This window comes from Rhinolophus hipposideros, assembly GCF_964194185.1.
Source record: "Rhinolophus hipposideros genome assembly, chromosome: 20".
NCBI classification, from domain to species: domain Eukaryota; kingdom Metazoa; phylum Chordata; class Mammalia; order Chiroptera; family Rhinolophidae; genus Rhinolophus; species Rhinolophus hipposideros.
This window is the reverse complement of record NC_138066.1, coordinates 755,398-775,362: the sequence shown is the minus strand read 5'-3', so window position 1 is coordinate 775,362 and position 19,965 is coordinate 755,398. Positions and strand designations below refer to the sequence as shown.

Sequence of the window (19,965 nt, the reverse complement as noted above, 5' to 3'; positions counted from 1 at the left end):
CCTTTCACTTTGAGTCTATGCTTGTCCTTGTAGCTGAGATGTGTCTCTTGGAGACAACATATGATTGGGTTTAGTTTTTTGATCCAATCTGCTACTCTGTGCCTTTTTATTGGTGAGTTCAGTCCATTTACATTTAGGGTGATTATTGATACCTGAGAATTTCCTGTCATTCTATCTTTAGTTTTCTGGTAAGGTTGTGTCTCCATTGTTTCTTTGCCTTTTTGTTGTTGTCTATTATTTCTATGTGGTGGTATTCTATGATGTTTCCCTCTGTTTCTTCTTTTATTACAGTATATATTTCAGTTCTGGATTTTTTTTTGAGTGGTTACCCTTAAGTTTATGTAAAAGAAAGTTTGATATTTAGAGTATTCCATTTTCTTCAGCACGCTTACTTTCTCCATTCCCATATTCCAGTTCAGGCCTTTACTCTCCCCCTTTTCATGTTTCAGTTGCCACAAATTGTCCCTGTTGATGGCAGTCGAATAGCCTCCTTTAGTATTTCTTGTAGTGCAGGTCGTGTATTAGAAAATTCCCTCAGCTTCTGTATGTCTGGAAAGGTCTTTATCCCTCCTTCATATCTAAAGGATATCTTTGCTGGATATATTATTCTTGGCTCATGATTTCTCTCTTTCAATAGTTTGAATATTTGGTTCCACTCCCTCCTGGCTTATAGAGTTTCTGCTGAAAAATCTGATGATAATCTAATGGGCTTTCCTTTGTAGGTTACCGTCCTCTTTTCCCTGGCTGCCTTGAGGATTCTTTCTTTGGTGTTAATTTTAGACAGCTTCAATACAATGTGCCTTGGAGAAGGCCTGTTGGGATTGAGGTAATTAGGTGTTCTATTTGCTTCTTGGATTCAAGGATCCAGTTCTGTCCACAAATTTGGGAAGTTCTCATCAACAATTTATTTGAGTATATTCTCTGTTCCCTTCTCTCTTTCTTCTCTTTCTGGTATGCCCATTATTCTCATATTGCTCTTTCTGATAGAGTCAGAAAGTACTTGTAGAGTTCTTTCATTTCTTTTAAGTCTCAAGTCTCTTTCTTCTTCCATCTGTGTAATTTCCAGGTTTCTATCTTCGATGTCACTGATTCTTTCCTCCATCTGGTCAACTCTACTACCTAAGCTGGTTATTTCATTCTTAACTTCTTCTATTGAGTTCTTAATCTCCAGAAATTCCATTTGGTTCTTTTTTAAAATTTCAATCTCTTTCGTAAAATGCTCATGTTGTTCTTTGATTGCGTTTCTGAGTTCATTAAATTGCCTTTCTGTGTTTTCTTGCATCTCGTTGAGTTTTTTCAGAACTGCAATCTTGAATTCTCTATCATTTAAGTCACATATTTCCATATCTTTAAGTTCCTTTTCTGGAGACTTTTCACTTTCTTTCTGAGCTGTCTTGTTGCCTTAGTTATTCATAGGAATTACTGATTTATTATTTCTCTTCCTAGACATCTACAGGAGTGGCTTCTACAACAGGTTGATAGGAAGAGGTCTTTCTTTTGTTTGCCAATACTTGTTGGTAGAATGTTTTATTTTCTCTCTGACTACAGCCTTTTTTTCCTCTCTCTCTCTCTCTCACAGTAGTGCTATGTTTTCTCTGCACTATTCCAGCTTCTCACTCAATGGGGGGATTCCCTGGGAGGCAGGCCTCTCCTCTGTTAACAGTTCACCTGGTTTATAGGGCGCCATACGTCCTTCGTTTATTTTAATCAAAGCATCCACCATCACTCGCCCCTTCCTCTGGTATGAGTACCTCAGCTGTTTTCTGGGGAGCCACCTCATCCTTAACAGGACAACCAGGATGCCCACCTTCCCCTGGCCAAGGGCAAGTACGTGACCTGAGCTCAGCTGGTTCCCTCTCTCTCCTGCGAACATGAAATCTTGGGCAAAGAAATCCAGGCTGGAGAATGCAGTGCTGTGCAAGCAAACCAATAAAAGACCAGCTGCAGCTCTGGCTCCCAAGCTGCTGATCGAAGGCCCACTTCTTCAGATTCTCTGAGAAAAGCAACATCCTTCTAATAAATTCTAGTTTTGTTGTAAGTTATCTAGATGCTGTTGATGTTGCTTATGACTCAAGAGTCTTAACTATCACCCTCTTCTTACACAGTCACTGTATTCCGAACCCTCAACAGCTGAGGGGGCACCTCCCCGTAGGAGCGGCTGAAGGCGTGGGCTCCAGGACACACAGACCCACTGCCTGTGTGATCATTAGACCAAGTGGATGAGCTGCCTCACTTCACTCCGCCTCTTTCTTCATCTGAAGAGGACAGCTGAAACTTGAACAACCTGGGTTTGAATGGCCTGGTTCCACTTACACATGGACTTTTTCAATAAAAATCTGTACTGTTTTTGTTCCATGGTTCAAAGTCCATGGATATGGAGGGCTGACTGTATGTATTGATCTACGCCATTTAGTATAGGGGAACTTGAGCATTTGTGGATTTGGGTGTCCGCAGGGGGTCTTGGAACCAACCCCTTGCAGATGCCAAAGGACAACTTAAGTTTTGGGGGAGTCAAAAGTTATACGCAAGAGAGAGATCTAAGGTGGCAGAGTAGATAAACACTGTGCTTGCCTGCTCCCATGAACACATTAAAATTACAACTAAATTATAGAACAGTCAACCTGGAAAAGCATCTGAAGTCTGGCTGAACAGAAGTTTTATAACTAAGGATATAAAGAAGAAGCCATGTAGAAACTGGCAGGAGGGGTGGAGACGTGAAACGGGCTGGCCCCAGACCTCCATGTGGCTGTTGAGGATCAGGAAGAATATCTCAGCCACGGAGATTCCCCCTGGAGGAGTGAGGGACCCTAGCGCCACACCAGGCTCCCCAGCCCAGAGCACTGGTGCTGGGAAGAAGAGCCCTTACAACATCTGGCTGTGAAAAACAGTGGGGATTCAACCATCCAGGTGGGACAAAAGGCTGCGGGAAACCCAAGCGATCTCTTAAAGGGCCTGCACACAGAGTCACTCACTCACAGGAACTCACAGAGCTCTGGTGGAGGGACAGTAACTTGGGGGGTGGTTCACTGAAGGCACATAGTGGGCAGACTAAAGTGTGTGGCGTTAGGACAAGGGCTGAAAGACAATCGCCATTTTCCCTGTGTGGGGACCTGCTCACATGCAGCCAGCAGGCAGGCACCATCTTTCCTGTGTTGAGCCCTCCCCCACAGGCCAAATCTGAATCTGATTGGTCTGGTGAGCTCCACAGCTCCACCCTGCTGACTCCCTAGGACCCCTCCCCACCCAACTTCCCCATAAAGTGCCAGAGGCAGTTTCTCAGTGAGCAGCCAGCCCCGCCCACACTGCACTCTTTCTTGGAAAACTATAGGAGTTTGAGGGCCAGAGGTGGGTGGTGACTGGCCTCAGTGCACTCTGAGACTTTTGCTGAGTAGCTCCAGGCTCAGCACTGGCACTAAACCAGAATCTATATTAACCTGGTGACCACACCTCTTCCCAGTCTAGTGACTCTCTGATATCCTGCCTCACCTAACTTGCATACCACACAAGGTTTTATCCGTGGCTGAACTTTAAGGGAACTGGCAGGTCACAGCAGGCCTCGGAGTGTCCTAGCTTTTTGCAGAGGTACCCCAGGTCTGGTACTGGTGACAGCCATTCTCAGTTCACAGTGTGGCCTCTCCCACCCACCTCCAGAGTTAGCACAGGCAGCGAACATCTGTGGACCACTTTGTATCTCCTACCCTGTTGTCTCCAGCTGGACACAGGCAGTTGGTGACCTGGGCCTGCACTGGAGCTCCTCCCAAGAGGACCCAGAACCAACATACATGAAGGTTGGCTTCAGACCAGTGGAGTATGCCCAATTAGCCCCACAAGTGATACACGCAATGGGTAGTCTCAACAGGCACCAGACCCCACTGGGGCAAATCCCACTCAGTAGAGTAAGCCGCCCACACAGTAGCCCATATGCTGTGGATGTGGCTAAACCCCACAGCCAGTTTGCTTGAGGACCAATCATGTGCCACTAGCAATCGAGGCTCAAATATAACAGGAGGACACATAAATCCCACACAAGGGACACTCCTGGAGTACCCAGCTCAAGTGACCAGGGAGACTGTGCCACTGGGCCCCACAGGGCACCTATACATAAGGCCACCTAGCAAGAGAGGTAGCAGAGCTACTGAACACATAGAAACAAACAGAGAGGCATCAAAAATGAAGAAACAAATATGTCCCAAATGAAAGAACAAGAGAAAACTCCAGAAAGAAAAACTCAGCAAAATGGAGGCATAAATTCATGTGCTCAAATATTTGAATTTGGGTTGCCTCCAGCCCCTCTGCAGACACATTTCCTCTCCTTGTCCCATCTTTCACAAATACCACTTCCCTGAAATGTGATGGTCACCCTTCCCAGATGACCTGGCATCTTCACCAGGCCCCATCCAGAGAAGGTGACGGGTTTCAGACCGGTGCTGGAGAAGGTGTTCAGGAGAGGAGACCATGGCACAAGACGGGGATTGTTGGGAAAAGGTGCAGAAATGAGGCCACCCAGCCGGCGGCAGCTGCACTATGACGGTCCGTGTTCTTTCCGCTGGGCGTGCCGAGAGCAACACCCCTTACCTGCGACTCAAGGGGTAAAGGGGGGAGAGGTAAAGCACCAGGCCGCTCGGAGCAAGCTGCACGTCTTACCTTCTCGTAGGGACAGTACTTGTACTTCTTGATGGGACTCGTGCAGATGAAGACAGCAGTACTGCGAGAGAGGAAGGAGGGTGAGCCACATCCGGTCGTCATCCGCTCTCCCTCTCAGAGCCTGAGCCCATCACCTGGCATGGGCTGCCCCGCGTTGCTCTCCATACCACAGATGTCTGCCCTGTGCCACTGCCCTGCCCACCCCCGGCCCAGGCAACCAGCTCAGGGGTGGGCACCTGACTTATGGCAATTCTGCATGACTGGACTCAAAGGGTTACCTGGGCTACTCAGATGCCCAGTCTGGGATATAAACGGGAAATACTGAGGCAGAAGCACTTAAAACGAGAGGCATTAAAAGGATGGGGGCAAGTTATTGAGGGAGACTAGGGGCCTTGTACAATGCAAAGTAAAGAAACCCTGAGGACAAGACTTCAGGTAAAGTGCCCAGCCAAGCCTTCCTGCAGGGGGAGCAGCGAGGAGGAGCCCCGATCCGCCCAGCTAAGCTCCCTGGCACTGGGCGTCCCCTCAGACCGACGAGGCTTTGCTGAGGCGCGCTCCTTCCCCAATCTGTATTTCTGTGCTGAGTCAATGTGCAGCGGACCTGGAAGGGCCTCCCAGGAGCCAGCTTCTCCCCACGGCTCCAAGAGCCCCTATTCACTCAACGACAGAGCCATTTGGGCCCAAACCTCCTCATAAAGCCAGCATCTACCCCGGAACCGACAACTGGCTCATCAAACCAGCCTTTGGAGACAGGAGTTTCCTGCTCCTTTTCTCCTTGGCAAAGGAGTTCCCTGAGAATGCCACGTGAGGCTGCCCGGTGCCTGGGCAGAAAGCATGTGCCTTCCGGTTACCCGTCTCTCTCCTTCTCACTCTCACCTCCTGCCTGCACTGAAACCTGGCCTCACAGGGAAGCCCACCGTCCCCACGCCTCTGAGTGACAGTCCTTTTGTCCTCCTACCCCACACGCCTCAGAGACGCTAGGTGAGGACAGTGTCCCTTGGTCTCCATTGCTCCTCCCAAATCCCTGCCTCCATGAAGCCCATGCCTACGGCCATACCCCTGCCACCCTTCCTGCTGCTGTCACCTACCACCTGCCCGTTACTGCCCTGCTGCCTCTGCCATCATCACCGTCGCCACTCCATGCCCACTCCTCTCACCATCCTCACGACCATACACGGACACAAATACTGCACACACGTGTGGACCCAGCCCCTGGGCTCTCAGGTCCTATGCCTGCTCACCTCCAAAGCAGCTTCCTCCACTCCGTCTCCAACACCTCTTCCCGCCGCACCCTGAGCTTACAGTCACTTCTGCCAAAGTCTCAATTCCATGCTTTGCCTCTGACCACCACCTGCTATCCTCCCAGTACACTCATTCTTACATTTCCCAGTCAACCCTTCAACCGCATCAGGACAGACAACCCACCGCAGCCCTCGACCAGCTGCCCAGCCTAGTCTCCCAGCCTCTGGGGGTTCTGGCCCCTGTGGTGCCCCGTCTACGCTCCCTGCTCGATGGTGTCACCCAGGCCGAGGTCTTTAAACGCTGGCCAGAGGCTGGTTCCCTCCCGCCCCCCACTCTGCCTTCACGATCCAGCTGTCTCCTGTGTAAGAAAACCACCCAGCTTTTCCCTCATGTCTTTCTATGCTGTGTGTCTCCTACACGCTCACACTCGTACCACTCACAACACTTCTGATGCCAGACGTGGGGGGGGGTCCCCCACACCAAGCAATGCTCTGAGACACCAGCTGGCTGTCCTAGAATCTGACTCAGTTCTGACACTGCCGACGACCTGGAGAGTGTCAGTCGCACAGGCTCAGGGCTTAGCCCGCCCCCTTGGGACGCCAGCTGAAAGGCCAGGTTGTCAAACCTGTGCATCTGACCAACTGGCTATAGATTCAAGGTTCCCATGACCCTCTCCTAGGGTTCCCTTAATTTGCTAGAGCAGCTCCGGGAACTCAGGGAAATACTTACTATTACCAGAGGGTTATAAAGGCTGTGATAAAGGACACAGATGAACAGCCAGATGAAGAGATACACGGGGTGACATCTGGGGAGGGTCCCGAGCTCAGGGGCTTCTGTCCCCGTGGAGTTGGGGTTCCAGGCCCTACCCCATCTGTGGAGAAGTGGGGGATGGAGCTGACAATTCCAGCTTCTCATCATGGCTTGCTCTCCTGGTGAGCAGCCTCCCCCCCGCCCCAGGAGCCACCCAGGGGCCCACCCAGAGTCTCCTCACAGGAACAACAGACGCTCCTAGTGCTCTTATCACTTAGGAAATCACAAGGGTTTTACGAGCTCTGTGCCAGGAGCCAGGGGCAGAGACCAACATCTATATTTTGTTGCCTCGCATATCTCTGAACACCGGGCTTCATCCTTACAGCCTATTGAATATCTCCACTTGGACATTACACTGGTATCCCAGACTCAGCATTGCCAAAATGGAACACATGATTCTCCCTACCACCCCCCAAACCTGTCTTCCCCAGTTAATGGCACTATTAGATGTACCTAACTGCTCTAGCAAGAAAAACTGAAAATTACCCTTTTTCCTAACTTTTCTCCACCCCCAGTATCCATCACCAGGTCCTATGGTTCTCCCCCAAAGCAGGTTTCAACCCTGTCATCTGCTGTCCCTGGTCGTCAAGCCGCCCAGAACAGAGCCACCTCTTACGGTAAACACCCACTGGTTCCTCTGCCCCGAAGCCATTCCCCACCCAGCATCTACACTGATTATTTTCAAATAGCTTTACTGAGGTATAACTGACAAGCAGTAAACTACACATGCTTAAAAGGGCACGATATGGTAAATTTTGACATGTGTGAAAGAGACACAGACCACCACAACCAAGATAATAAACATGTCCACCAACCCCAAAAGTTTCCCGGCACCTCTCGGCCATCTCTCCCTGTCCCTGCCCCTCCTCCTGGGCCCCAGGCATCCACTGATCTGCTTTCTGTCACCAAAGATCGGACTATATTTTCTAGAATTTTAAATTAATGGAATCATAGAGTATGTACTCTTTTTTGGACTGGCTTCTTTCATTCCAGTAACATTATTGTGAGGATTCATTCACGTTCTTAAATGTATCAATAGTTTGTTCCTTTTCTTAATTGAGTAGACTGATTTTATAAAACAGTTTCATTGAGATATTCCCATACCACGAGAGCAACCCATTTTAAGAGTATAATTCAATGAATGTTAGCGTGTTTATCATGCTTTACAATAATCACCAATCTCAGAACACGTTCATGTCCCCAAAGAGAAACCCTGTATTCAACAGCAGTTATTGTCTTTGTGGACTTGCCTACTCTGGAAATTTCATATAAATGGAATCCTATGATATATGGTCTTTTGTAAGGGGCTTCTTTCCTTCAAAATAATGTTTTCAAGGGCCATCCCCGTTGCAACGTGTCAGTACTTCACGCCTTTTTATTGCTCAGTAATACCCCATTGTAAGGATACACCACACTCTGTTTACGCACTTATCATTGATGGACATTTGGGTCGTTTCTACCTGTGAATAGTGCTGCTAGGAACACGTTTCTGTGTGGACACGTGTGTTTATTTCTCGAGTACATTCCCAGGAGAGCAGTTGCTGGGTCCTATGGTAACTCCATATTTAACATTTTGAGGAGATATTTTCCAGAGTGTTTTCCACAGTAGCTGTACCATTTTACAATCCCACCAGCAATGATGAGGGTTCCAAAATTCTCTACATCCTCTCCAACACTTATAATCTCCCATATTTTATCTATTATAGTCATTCGAGTGGGTGTGGTTTCTCATAGTGGTTTTGGTTTGCATTTTCCTAATGACTAGCAATGTCAAGGCAAATTTTCATGTACTTATTGGCCATCTGTACATCTTTTTTGGAGAAATATCTGTCCAAATTCATCGCCCTGAGCCTAGAATTTTCAAACGTACGTCAGATCACATGACTCTCTCTTCAGCCCCATCGCTACCACCCCACCATCCCGTCCCCCCACACTGACCTAATTCTAGCCACACTGGTCTCCTTTATGTCGTTCAAACAAGCCACGTCTTTGTCCGTCTCAGGGCCTTTGTACTTGCTCTTCTCTCAGCCAGGAGGACCCCAGCCTGGTACTTCACTAGCGGGTCATTCTTACCCTTCAGGCCTGAGGTCTAATGTCACCTCCTTGGAGACACCTTTCCACCCCTGCTGAAGTAGACCCTTCCCCAATTACTCCTGAGCACGTCACCCTATTTCCTTCACAAAGCTTATTACAATCTGAAATTATTTTGTTTATGTGTTTTCATCTTCCCCCTTGTAAGGCCTTCCCCTGAGGCCTGAGCCCTGATTGTCTCATTTATAAGTACATTCCCAGTGCTAGCACAGTGCCAGGCACATAAGTGATCAAAATATATCTGTTCAGTAAATGAATGAACCAATTGCCTCATTCTAGGTGCTACAACAGAGCAATGAGAGCCATGTTTAAACACAGGTTTAAGCACATCTGGACTTATCCTTCTAAACGAGGTGTTTCCTTCAAAAGTAGTCCCCTAGGAGGTCAAAGGCTTATTTTGACAAATACTGCTACTGCTTAATACATGTTTGGAGTTATATACAATATGACAACAACTATGGAAAAAGAGATAGGAAAGAAAACTCAAGCATAAACACCAAAATGTAAGAAAGTGGTGGTTTCAAAGTGATATTATAAGTGACTTTTTATCCTGTATTTCAGTTTTCCAAAATTAAACATATGCTATATACTTTTTTTCTTTTTACTTTTATTTATTCAAGTGTGTTTTTCCAGGACCCATCAGCTCCAAGCCAAGTGCTTGTTTCACACTAGTTGTGGAGGGCGCAGCTCACAGTGGCCCGGGTGGGGATCGAACCGGCAACCTTGTTGTGAAGAACACCGCGCTCTAACCAGCTGAGCTAACCAGCCGCCCCTGCTATATACTTTTTAAGCAAGGATTTTTCAACCTTAAGGACTAACCTCGGGAACCAGTTACAATCACATCAGAAAGTACTTATTGCTTTAGACATCATGAATATCTTTTATTCAACACACACTGAAATCCATTCTATTCTAAACAATAGGGAGATTCGGATATAACGCATTTATTTGCTGGCACTGACTCCAAATAAGTTTAAAGGACAATTCACATTCACTGAGGGCATTTTATGTGGAATATACTATGTTAGTTGTTATGGGGGGTATCTGCTATAAAAGGATAAAATGTGTCTCCGGGTATCTATCAAAATTTTAAATGCACATGGCTTTTTCCAGCTTGTCCACTACTCTACAGAAATACTTGCTGTGTACACCAAGACTCTCACTGTAGCCCTGATATGCAAAAACAAGTGAGAAATGACTTAACTGTCGATGTGGAAATCATTAAATAAATTATGGTGTATGTGTATGATAAAATTATGGTATATGTGTGCAGTAGTTCAAAAGAGTAAGATAGTTCTGTAGTGTTGATGTGGAAAGATATCCAACATATTGTTAAGTAAAAAAGAGAAACCTACAGAATAATATAGATGATCTCATTTCTGCTTTAAAAAAAATACTAGTATGTGGCTATTCATTCAAAAAGATGAAAAATGAGAGTGTGTCCCATGTGCGAGGTATCACTCTAAGGACTGAGAATACAGCCGTAACTAAGACACTCCCTGACCTCAGGGAGCACACACTCAAGAGAGAAACGGACAAACACAGACACACAATTTCAGCTTGGACACCGCACCCAGGGTAATGGGGCTGAGTGACTGACGGGACAGTAGCCGATCAGCTGCAGTGGTCAGGGATGGCCTCTTTAAGGAGGTGATATTCAAGGTGCATAGAATTGAAGAACAAAAATAATGTGGCCGTGCAAAGAACTTGGGGCAAAACATTCCAAGATGATATAATCAGAACAAAGGCTGTGAGACCAGAAACAAGCTCCGCAGTCCACAGGGCAGGAAGTAAGCCAGTGTGCCTGGGGCAGGTATAAAGGGGTCAGAGTGCAGGAGGGCCAAGTGTCACTGCCTTGGGCGTGGCTAAATTAGGGTTTTATTTTAGTGCAATAGGAAGCCGAGAGAGTTTTAAGAGAGGATCCACATCACCGGAATTTGGCTTAAACATATCACTGGCTGCTGGGTGGAACATATGAATTCACAAATCTATGTACAAATACGTATGTGAATGCATTTTAAAAGATCTGGAAACACACACCTCAAATTATTAACTCGGGCAAAATGAGTGGGATTGAGGGGGATGTATGGTGGGGGGGGGAATAGGCAACTCACGTTTTTCCCCCGTATTTCACAATATACAATATACTTGTATATTACTGAATAATTCTTTAAAAAATTAGTCGCTGCAGAAGATATTCCCAGCAAGTTCTTCGGGATGTGAGGCGATGCCTGGGGGTCTCCCGCCCTCGCCAAGGAGGCTGTTTGAGACCAGTCCCTTGGTTGAGCAGATAAGGGCTTGGCTCACAGTGTTCCCCTCCTCCCTGAAACCCCCTTGCCTTCTCCACCTGGCAGATTCCTTTTCATTCTTCAAGACACAGCACAATGTCACCACCGTCCTTGGGGAGTGAGCTGCTGCCTGGTGCACTCCCGCCCTCCACACACATATCTGCTACAGCACTTTCACAACTATGCTCTGGTCACTTGCTTACTAGTGAACTCTGTGAAGGCAAGAACTGTCTTATCCTACGGTTCAAGGCCTAACATGGAGCAGACACATCTTCATTAAGTTACGTTTGCAACCTTGGCCCCTGCTTTAGCACTAGACACACAGCTGTCCACTTAGTTACTGACTAGAGGCTTCTCTTTGTCCAAACTTTGGGCACTGACTGACTGTAGAAATCTTCTCCCCAGGGAAGAGCCAAACTGGAGGTAAAGGACCACTGTAGTCTAGACTTGCATTTCTCAGACCAGAATTTCTGCAGAAGTCTTAATAGAGAAGCTATGAAGTGTTCCAGGCTAGAAAACATTTGAAGAAAGCTGCATTCTCTGTAATGAAGAGTCACAAGGCACATGAGCACATGAAAAGCTCTGAAGAGTCCTACAGTAAAGAAACCTTAATTCAGCATTTACCCCCAGTTCCGGTTAAAGAATGCTTTTCTTTTTGCATTCCGAGTAAATCTTGCAGAAGGATAACAGCAGCAGCTAACATTTACTGAGCATCTACTCATGTCAGGCACTAAACTGAGGACTTGCTCATTACCCTCATTCTACAGATAAAGAAACTGAGACCCAGAAAGTTTAAAAACTTGCCCAACATTTGACAGAGTCTAGAGCAGCCCAGATCTGAGCCTGGGCAGCCTAACTGCAGTTAAGACTTAATCTTTACCACCATTTCACTCGCTCCCCAGAATACAGCCAGGTGAATGTGGGCCAGGAAACGCTGCTCCAGACAAGAATACAGTTTTGAAAAGCATCAGTGCAGTACACATTTTCTTTGCCTCTCCCGGCTCTTGCGACAGATGGAAGAAGTTATACAACACTACTTTACCATAAGTCAAGTTCCGATGGTGAACCAGCATAAGGGATACTCTGCAGGACCCCGGACTCAAATCCAAAGGCAAATTATTGACCAAACAACTCTACGATACAACTCAAACTCTAAGCCGTTTGTTTCTCTGAGACTATTTATCCTGTTAGAACTTTGAAAGTGGGTAATTTTTGGAGGTTTTTATATGGTACAATGAAGGCCAATCATACTTATGCTTGATTTGTCATTCAGGTTGCTAAATTCAAGCAAACCTGTGACCAATAAAAGTTATACAAGTCTAGAAATAAATCCTAACATCATCATCAACTGATTTTTTCCCCCTTCTTCCGCCACACCCCCCACCCCTCCGGTTCAAGCCGTTGTTTCTCAGTCTAGTTGTGTAGGACACAGCTCCCTGGGCCCTGCTGGTATTATGAGCCTTGTGCTCCCCCAGCTGAGGCAGTTGGTCGCCGGTCATTGCCAACCTCCGGCTGCTCACGCAGCCCAGCTCCAGGGAGAGCTGTTGTTCACAGTCTTAGCTGTAGAGGGCGCAGCTCCCTGGCCCATGTGGGAATCGAACCCGCGACCTCCGCGTTAGGAGCACGGTGCTCCAACCACCTGAGCCACCGGGCGGCCCTTCAACTGATTTTTGACAAGGATGCCAGGACAATTCAATAAAGGAAGGAAAAGTCTTTTCAACAAATGGTTCTAGGACAACGGGATTTCCATAAGCAAAATAATGAAGTTGGACCTTTTCCTTACACCATGTGCAAAAATTAAGTCAAAATGGATCAATGACCTTAATGTAAAAGCTAAAGCTATAAAACTCTTAGAAGAAAACATAGGAGCAAATCTTAGTGACCATCGACTAGGCCAAGTATTCTTAGATACAACACCAAAAACACAACTGACGAAAGAAAAAGGTAGATAAATTAAACTACATCAAAATAAAAACTTTTGTGTTTCAAAGGACGCCATCAAGAAAGTAAAACAAGGGATGGCCAGTTAGCTTAGTTGGTTAGAGCTTGGTGCTGATAACACCAAGGGTGCCGGTTCGATCCCCGCATGGGCCACTGAGAGCTGTGCCCTCCTTAAAAAAAAAGAAAGTAAAACAACAATCCACAGAATGAGAGAATATATTTGCAAATCATATCTCTGATAAGGGAGTTGTTATCTAGACTATATATGGAATTCTAACAAGTTAATAAAAAAAGATAGCCCAGGTGAGAAACTTAGCGAAGGACTTGGATAAACATTTCTCCAAAAAAGATATACAATGGATAATAAGCACACAAGAAGCTCAGCGACCTTAGCTATCAGAGAAATGCAAATCAAAACCACAATGAAATACCCTTTCACACCCATGAGAATGCTTAGAATATAAATGACACTAACAAGTGCAAACAAGGATGTGGAAAAACTGGAACCCTCAAACATTGCTAGTGGTGAGCCGGCCCGGTGGCTCAGGCAGTTAGAGCTCCGTGCTCCTAACTCCGAAGGCTGCCGGTTCGATTCCCACATGGGCCAGTGGACTCAACCATAAGGTTGCCAGTTCGACTCCTCAAGTCCGGCAAGGGATGGTGGGCTCTGCCCACTGCAGCTAAGATTGAACACGGCACCTTGAGCTGAGCTGCCTCCCGGATGGCTCGGTTGGAGCGCATCCTCTCAACCACAAGGTTGCTGGTTAGACTCCCGAAAGGGAAGGTGGGCTGAGCCCCCTGCAACTAGTAACCTGGAGCAGAGCTGCACCCTCCACAACTAAGATTGAAAGGACAACAACTTAACTTGGAAAAAAGGCCTGGAAGTATACACTGTTTCCCAATAAAGTCCTGTTCCCCTTCCCCAATAAAATGTTTAAAAAACAAAATAACCTTGCTAGTAGTAATGTAAGATGGAGTAGTCACTTTGGAAAATAGTCTGGCAGTTCTCAAGCTGTTAAACATGGATTCTCCATACGACCCAGCAATTCCACTCCTGGGCAAACACCTAGGAGAAGTGATAATATACAACTACAACATAACTTACACATGAATGTTCACAGCATTATTTTCCTTAGTATCTAAAAAGTAGAAACAACCCAAATTTCTATCAACTGATGAATGGATGAACAAAATGTGGCATATGCATACAATGGAATATTATTTAGCAATGAAAAGGAATGATCACACTATACACGAATATCAAATGATGATATACACCTGAAACAAATATGTTATGTGTCAATTATACCTCAATTTTTAAAAACAAGTTACATAGGGGATGCAAATCAGAAAATTATGTCTCAGCAGAGGAGAGAATTGTTTGGAAATGCCGCAGTTCTCAATCTAAACGCCTCATTAAATACAGATTCCATTTTTAAAAACAAAAAGAATGAAGTAGTCATTTGTGCTACACCATGGATGAAGCCTGGGGACACGATGCTGAGTGACAGAAGCCAGACACAGAAGACCACACATTGTCTGAAATGTGTATGAACTGTCCCGAACAGGCAAATCTGCAGAGACATAAAGTAGATGCCCAGGGCTGCAGAGGGCGGGCAGGGACCGGGTGTGACTGCGGGCAGGTACAGCGCTCCTTCTGAGGCGATAAAAATGTGCTGAAATTGACTATGACAGTGACACAACTGTAAACATACTCGAACCATAGAACTGTATGCTCTAAATGGGGTATGGCACGTGAATGACAGCTCCATCAGGCTGTTTTTAAAAAAAGTTCTCAGGAAAGCACATCGTCTGTGACTTCTAATGGATTTCAGTGGATGGTGTGCGCTGGCTGTGGACCAGTGGCTTTAGTCCAGAGAAGTAGTCACTTCACCAGAACAAAACAGTAATGCCTCACACAACGCTCCTCCTGCTTCCTGACCGCCCTTCTCATCAGGTCTCCTGTAACACCGCTTCACACACCTTACTCTTTCTTTTCAGCACTTACCACAATCTGTGATTATCTTTATTTGCGTGATTCTTTGTTTAATGTCTGCTCTCTGGCTGGACTGTAAGCTCCATGAGGGCAAGGACCGTGTTTTGCTCATTTCTGTATCACTGGTGCCCAGCGGTATCTGAAGGTCAGTTCTCAGATATGGGCGGAATAAATGAGCTTTCCACACCCAGTGAACCATGTCACATTAGACTCGGTATTTTCTCAAGTTACTGAATCAAAACATCTTAATAGCCTACAAGCAGAGTCTGTTTTATTCAGTTAGGGTTTTACCGGGTCCAGTGAGGATGGAATGGGCATACCTTGGGCAGGGGGCGAGGACAGAGACGGGAGGGCCGAAAGGGAGTGGGCAGAAGCGAGAGGGACGGCAAGAAGGTGCAGGCACTGGGGCAGAAAGACAAACTTACTTTTCCAGGCTGGCCATCTGCTTCACAGCTTCCACAGCTCCTGGTAGAGGCTCAAGGTCAAAAAAGAAATTTTCTGACTCCCATATGCTGATGGCCTTCTCCTGAGAAGAGGAGAGAAGCAGGTGACTTCCAGGGTCCTCAGCACCCTGCCGCATGGCAGGGCGGCTGTCACAGCTTTTGGAAAAGGCTACTGATAAGAAGAGGGTGGGGCTTCCACATTCCCCTCACCCCCTTCCCACACAGCCAAGGACATATTTCAGAGCAGGAGAGGATGTCTGTGTTGCAGCCCCTCTCCACGAGGGATCTGACTTCTGCAAGGATCCAGCAGAGACCAGCTAAGGTGGCAGGGGCTGTGAACTCTGAGGCCTGGTCTGCTGGAGGCACAGCTGGCCCTGCCTGGGACCAATCTTCAGGAACCACGTTTGCTTGATTCTATGGCCAGGAGCATGCTGGAGGCTCTGAAGGTAGACCAGGTCTTGTCATGGCACCAGAGTCCATACATTCCAGAACTGGACGAACTCAGAGATCCTTAAGAGCACTGCTTTCCAGGGGTGGGAGGGGGGGCACTGGGCAGAGCTCCAGGCTCCTTACCCACATCAACCAGAGCAGCTCTTTTATCTGTGTTATGCGATGGGATGCCTTTGTTTCTAACAAAGAAGTCTGCTGCTTTTAAAGTTTGAAAGTCAAAAATTCAGACTTTTGTTTTACGTAGGAGAAAACTAAGCTCAGAGGGGAAGGGATTCACCTGATGTCACACAGGAGAATGGTGAGCAAGCGGCAGAACCCCATCTCCCAAACCCCAGGCTAGGAGTTCCCACCTCCTGTTGCTGAGCCAAAACCAAGTGTACAGAGTGCCACACCTCTCCAGGGCCAGGCCACGGGGAAAGTGACACTGGGAGGAGAGACAACCCGCCTCTGAGAAGTACTGTGCAGGAAGGGCCTCCGCCAGGTCAGAAGCCACACACTCCAGATAGAGCCACCAACACACACGAACGGGTGCGAGGCACTGAGATCACACTGGCAATACTCTTGTGAAGTACTCGGGGTTAAGCAAACAGGGCTTCTGCTAACGTATATTCCCTCTTTGACCCTCACATCCCACACGGAGTAAAAATTGCTATCCCTGATTTATAGATGAGGAAACTGAGGCTCACGGATTTTTTCCACACCACTTATGAGTGATACTGTCAGAACTTAAACTTGGGGCTTCCCCTCACACAGAGGCGTGTAGTGGGGGAAACATGCCCACTGTGGGCATCAGAAGTCCTGGCTCTTGCTGTGACCCTGGGCTAACCATCTCAGCTCAGTGATCAGCGTCCCAGCGTCCCTTCCCCACCTCCTTCATTAACTTGCTGTGAAACCCTGGTCAAGGCACTTCCTCTCCCTGGGCTCAATTCCTCAACTGTCCTAACTGTGTGAGATTCTAAGTCAGTTCAAATGAACTCTGCCTTCCACCTCTGCCATGCTTACCTCTCAGGGAACTGTGAAGCTCAGAGGGAATATGGATAGAGTGTTATTTTGTAAAGAAGTGCCTACATATGTAAGCTGGGTTGGTGAGTTGGTTGGTTGTTTTTAACCAGACGCTGGGTTAGCTGGCTCAAGGGGAGTCTCACGGATGTTGTGCTGTGAGCTGTGCTGGTGATAAAGCGCATGTGTTCATCTATTTAAAACAAATCCCAGGGGCAGCCAGTTAGCTCAGTTAGAGTGCGGTGCTCTTAACAATAAGCTTGCCGGTTCAATGCCCACATGGGCCACTGTGAGCTGCGCCCTCCACAACTAGACTGAAACAACTACTTGACTTGGAGCTGATGGGTCCTGGAAAAACACACTTAAATAAATAAAAGGTTTTTTTAAAAAATCCCATTTTCTGCAATGTTCCCAGAAGCAGAAATCAGATCATTCCCAAAGCACCCCCTCCTTAGTGCCCCGGAATCTCTATTCTTTGCTTTGTACTTGGAAAATGGCAACTGTCTCCTTAGACCTGGAGTCTGCACATCTGTACATGAGACTGGAAAAGCCAGTTTCCTTTTCAGAGTTGGGGGTGGGCTTAGTTTCATCACCCTAATACACTTCTGGGAGGAAAAAGGGTTCCCAGATTGCCAGTGCTGCGCACTGTCTATAAACGAGCACACACAGAGCAGGGGCGCATATTACTGAGGTCGCAAAAATTACTAGGGTATTTCCTCCGCTTTCAAGTTTTTAGTTAGGCATCAGGACTGGGAGAAGTCAGCACACTGGGCTCTAGGAAAGTCACCTTCTGAAGTGCCTGACGTTACTGACAAGAAATAGCACTTAATTTCCTTTTTAACAGCTGCCCCTCAACAAACCAAACCATTGTTGAGGTTCCTATTGTAGGTCAAAAGGAATGTCCGAGAGCAGCACTTTGGGATGGGGACAGCTAAACGTGCTGGTGCTCCGGAGGCAAACAGACGGGTCTGAATCCTCCATCACTTGGGACAAGCTTCTTCACTTGCGTACTGGACATAACGTCCGCCTCACCGAGGCGGTCATGCAGCCAAGCTGTGGTTACCGAACAGGCGTGGATACAGTCATCGTCACCGTCATCAAATCCTCTGGTCGTGGCCCCGGGGGGCGGACCAGGGGATGGCAGGAACGCAATGGTTTCAATTTACAAGCTAAGCTCTCCGTCCGTCCGCAAAGCTGCTCGGATCCGTCCTCCGGGCCCTGGCGTGGACTCAGAGAGCGGAGCACAGCGAGGGCTGCGCACTGCGCGGTCCCGCGGGGCCCACGGGGCAAGGAGGGAAACCAGGCGCTGGTCAGCATCTCATCCCGCGTTGACCACGGACTCACTGATGTCCAGCAAGTCCCCCAGTCTCTCCCGGTTTCAAACACCACTGGGAGCTACGCTTTTACGGAAAAGGGGGAGAGCACGGTACAGACACTCAAACTCCTGAGGCTGAACAAACGGAAATGTGACTGCGGCGGACGTCGAAGGGGACTTTAATTGTAATGGTCTTTTATTTTTAAAAAGAAGATTTGAGGCCAAGTATACTGAAAGTTTTAAAGTTAGCTGAAGATAGAGGCACGCCACGGCCTCCATTCCCCGGAACTGTGAGGCGCCCCCGAGGACGCCCCCGGTTACTGGGCGCAGGGCAGCTCCTCGTGCTCCCCGCGCTCTCGGTGCGCCCGATGCTCCCCGCGCTCCCGGTGCTCCCCGTGCTCCCCACGCTCTCAGTGCTCCCCGCGCTCCCGGTGCGCCCCGCGCTCCCGGTGCGCCCCGTGCTCCCCGCGCTCTCAGTGCTCCCCGCGCTCCCGGTGCGCCCAGTGCTCCTCGTGCTCCCCACGCTCTTAGTGCTCCCCACGCTCTTAGTGCTCCCCACGCTCCCAGTGCTCCCGGTGCTCCTCGTGCTCCCCACGCTCTCAGTGCTCCCCGCGCTCTCGATGCTCCTCGTGCTCCCCGCGCTCTCAATGCTCCCCGCGCTCCCGGTGCGCCCAGTGCTCCCCGTGCTCCCCACGTTCTTAGTGCTCCCCGCGCTGCCGGTGCTCCCCGCGCTCCCGATGCTCCCCACGCTCTCAATGCTCCCCGCCCTCTCGATGCTCCTCGTGCTCCCCGCGCTCTCAATGCTCCCCGCGCTCCCAGTGCGCCCCGTGCTCCCCGTGCTCCCCGCGCTGCCAGTGCTCCCCGTGCTCCCCGCGCTCCCCGTGCTCCCTGCGCTCTCAGTGCTCCCCGCGCTGCCGGTGCCCCCCGCGCGCCCCGTGCGCCCCGGCCCTGGTTTGTCGGAGGCCCCCGAGCTCGGGGCGGTGACCCACCCAAGGTCACGACTGCTGCCCAGGCGGGCGCGGGAGCCGGGGCGGGGACGGCGGCCGGGGCGGGGGATGCTCACGCTCAGCCCGGGCTGGAGGCGGCCGTACTGCTCCGACACCCAGAAGCCACGCCGATCCTCCAGCGCGATGAAAGGCTGGTCGGGGAAGCGCGCGCGGAACTTCCTGAGGAAGCCGCCCTCGAAGTCGGCCAGCACGCCGTCCATGTCCACCAGCACCCGCAGGGCCCGGCCGCCCAGCGCGCCGGCCGGCCCGCCAGCCGCCCCGCGCCGCCCCGCCGGGGCCGCCGAGCCGCGGGGCCGCGGGGCACACCAGCCGCGCAGCCGGATCATGGCTCCTCACGCTTGCTCGCCGCGGACGCGGGGCGGACGGACATGACGGCCGGCAGGAGCGAGCCCCGCGGCGGAGCGCGCCGGGGTCGCGGGGAGACGGGCGCGAGCGCGCAGGCTCCGGCCCAGAGCGAGGCTGCGGCGCGCGCCCCGCGCAGCCGCGTGGCCGCGTCGCCCTTAAAGGGCCACGCGCCCGCTCAGAGGCGGGGCCGAAGGGCGTGGCTCTGGAGCTGCCCCTGTGCGGGGCTGGGGCCTCCGCGCTCGCGGCGCTGCGTTCCCACGTTCCCCGCACCCTGGTCCAGGCACCCTCCTCACCCTGCAGCCACTGACACGTTCATTGAGCGCTTTCTGTGTGAACAGATAGACAAGGCCCCTGCCATCCTAAAGCTTCCAGTTTATGAGGGAAGACAGACAAA

At 49.3% G+C, this 19,965-nt stretch overlaps 1 protein-coding gene across 1 annotated transcript in view; it reads right to left on the bottom strand.

The window, feature by feature from the left end:
• The window catches only part of NT5M (5',3'-nucleotidase, mitochondrial), a gene marked incomplete at its 5' end in the record, with an annotated part of 56,880 nt that extends 37,328 nt beyond the window's left edge, over positions 1 to 19,552 (bottom strand). Inside the window, 3 exons of the mRNA XM_081028944.1 lie at positions 4,645 to 4,705; positions 15,438 to 15,538; positions 19,283 to 19,552. Coding sequence (XP_080885070.1) covers positions 4,645 to 4,705; positions 15,438 to 15,538; positions 19,283 to 19,552 — 432 coding nt within the window. The remainder of the gene's footprint in view (positions 1 to 4,644; positions 4,706 to 15,437; positions 15,539 to 19,282) is intronic.
• Between the last annotated feature and the right edge of the window lie 413 nt (positions 19,553 to 19,965).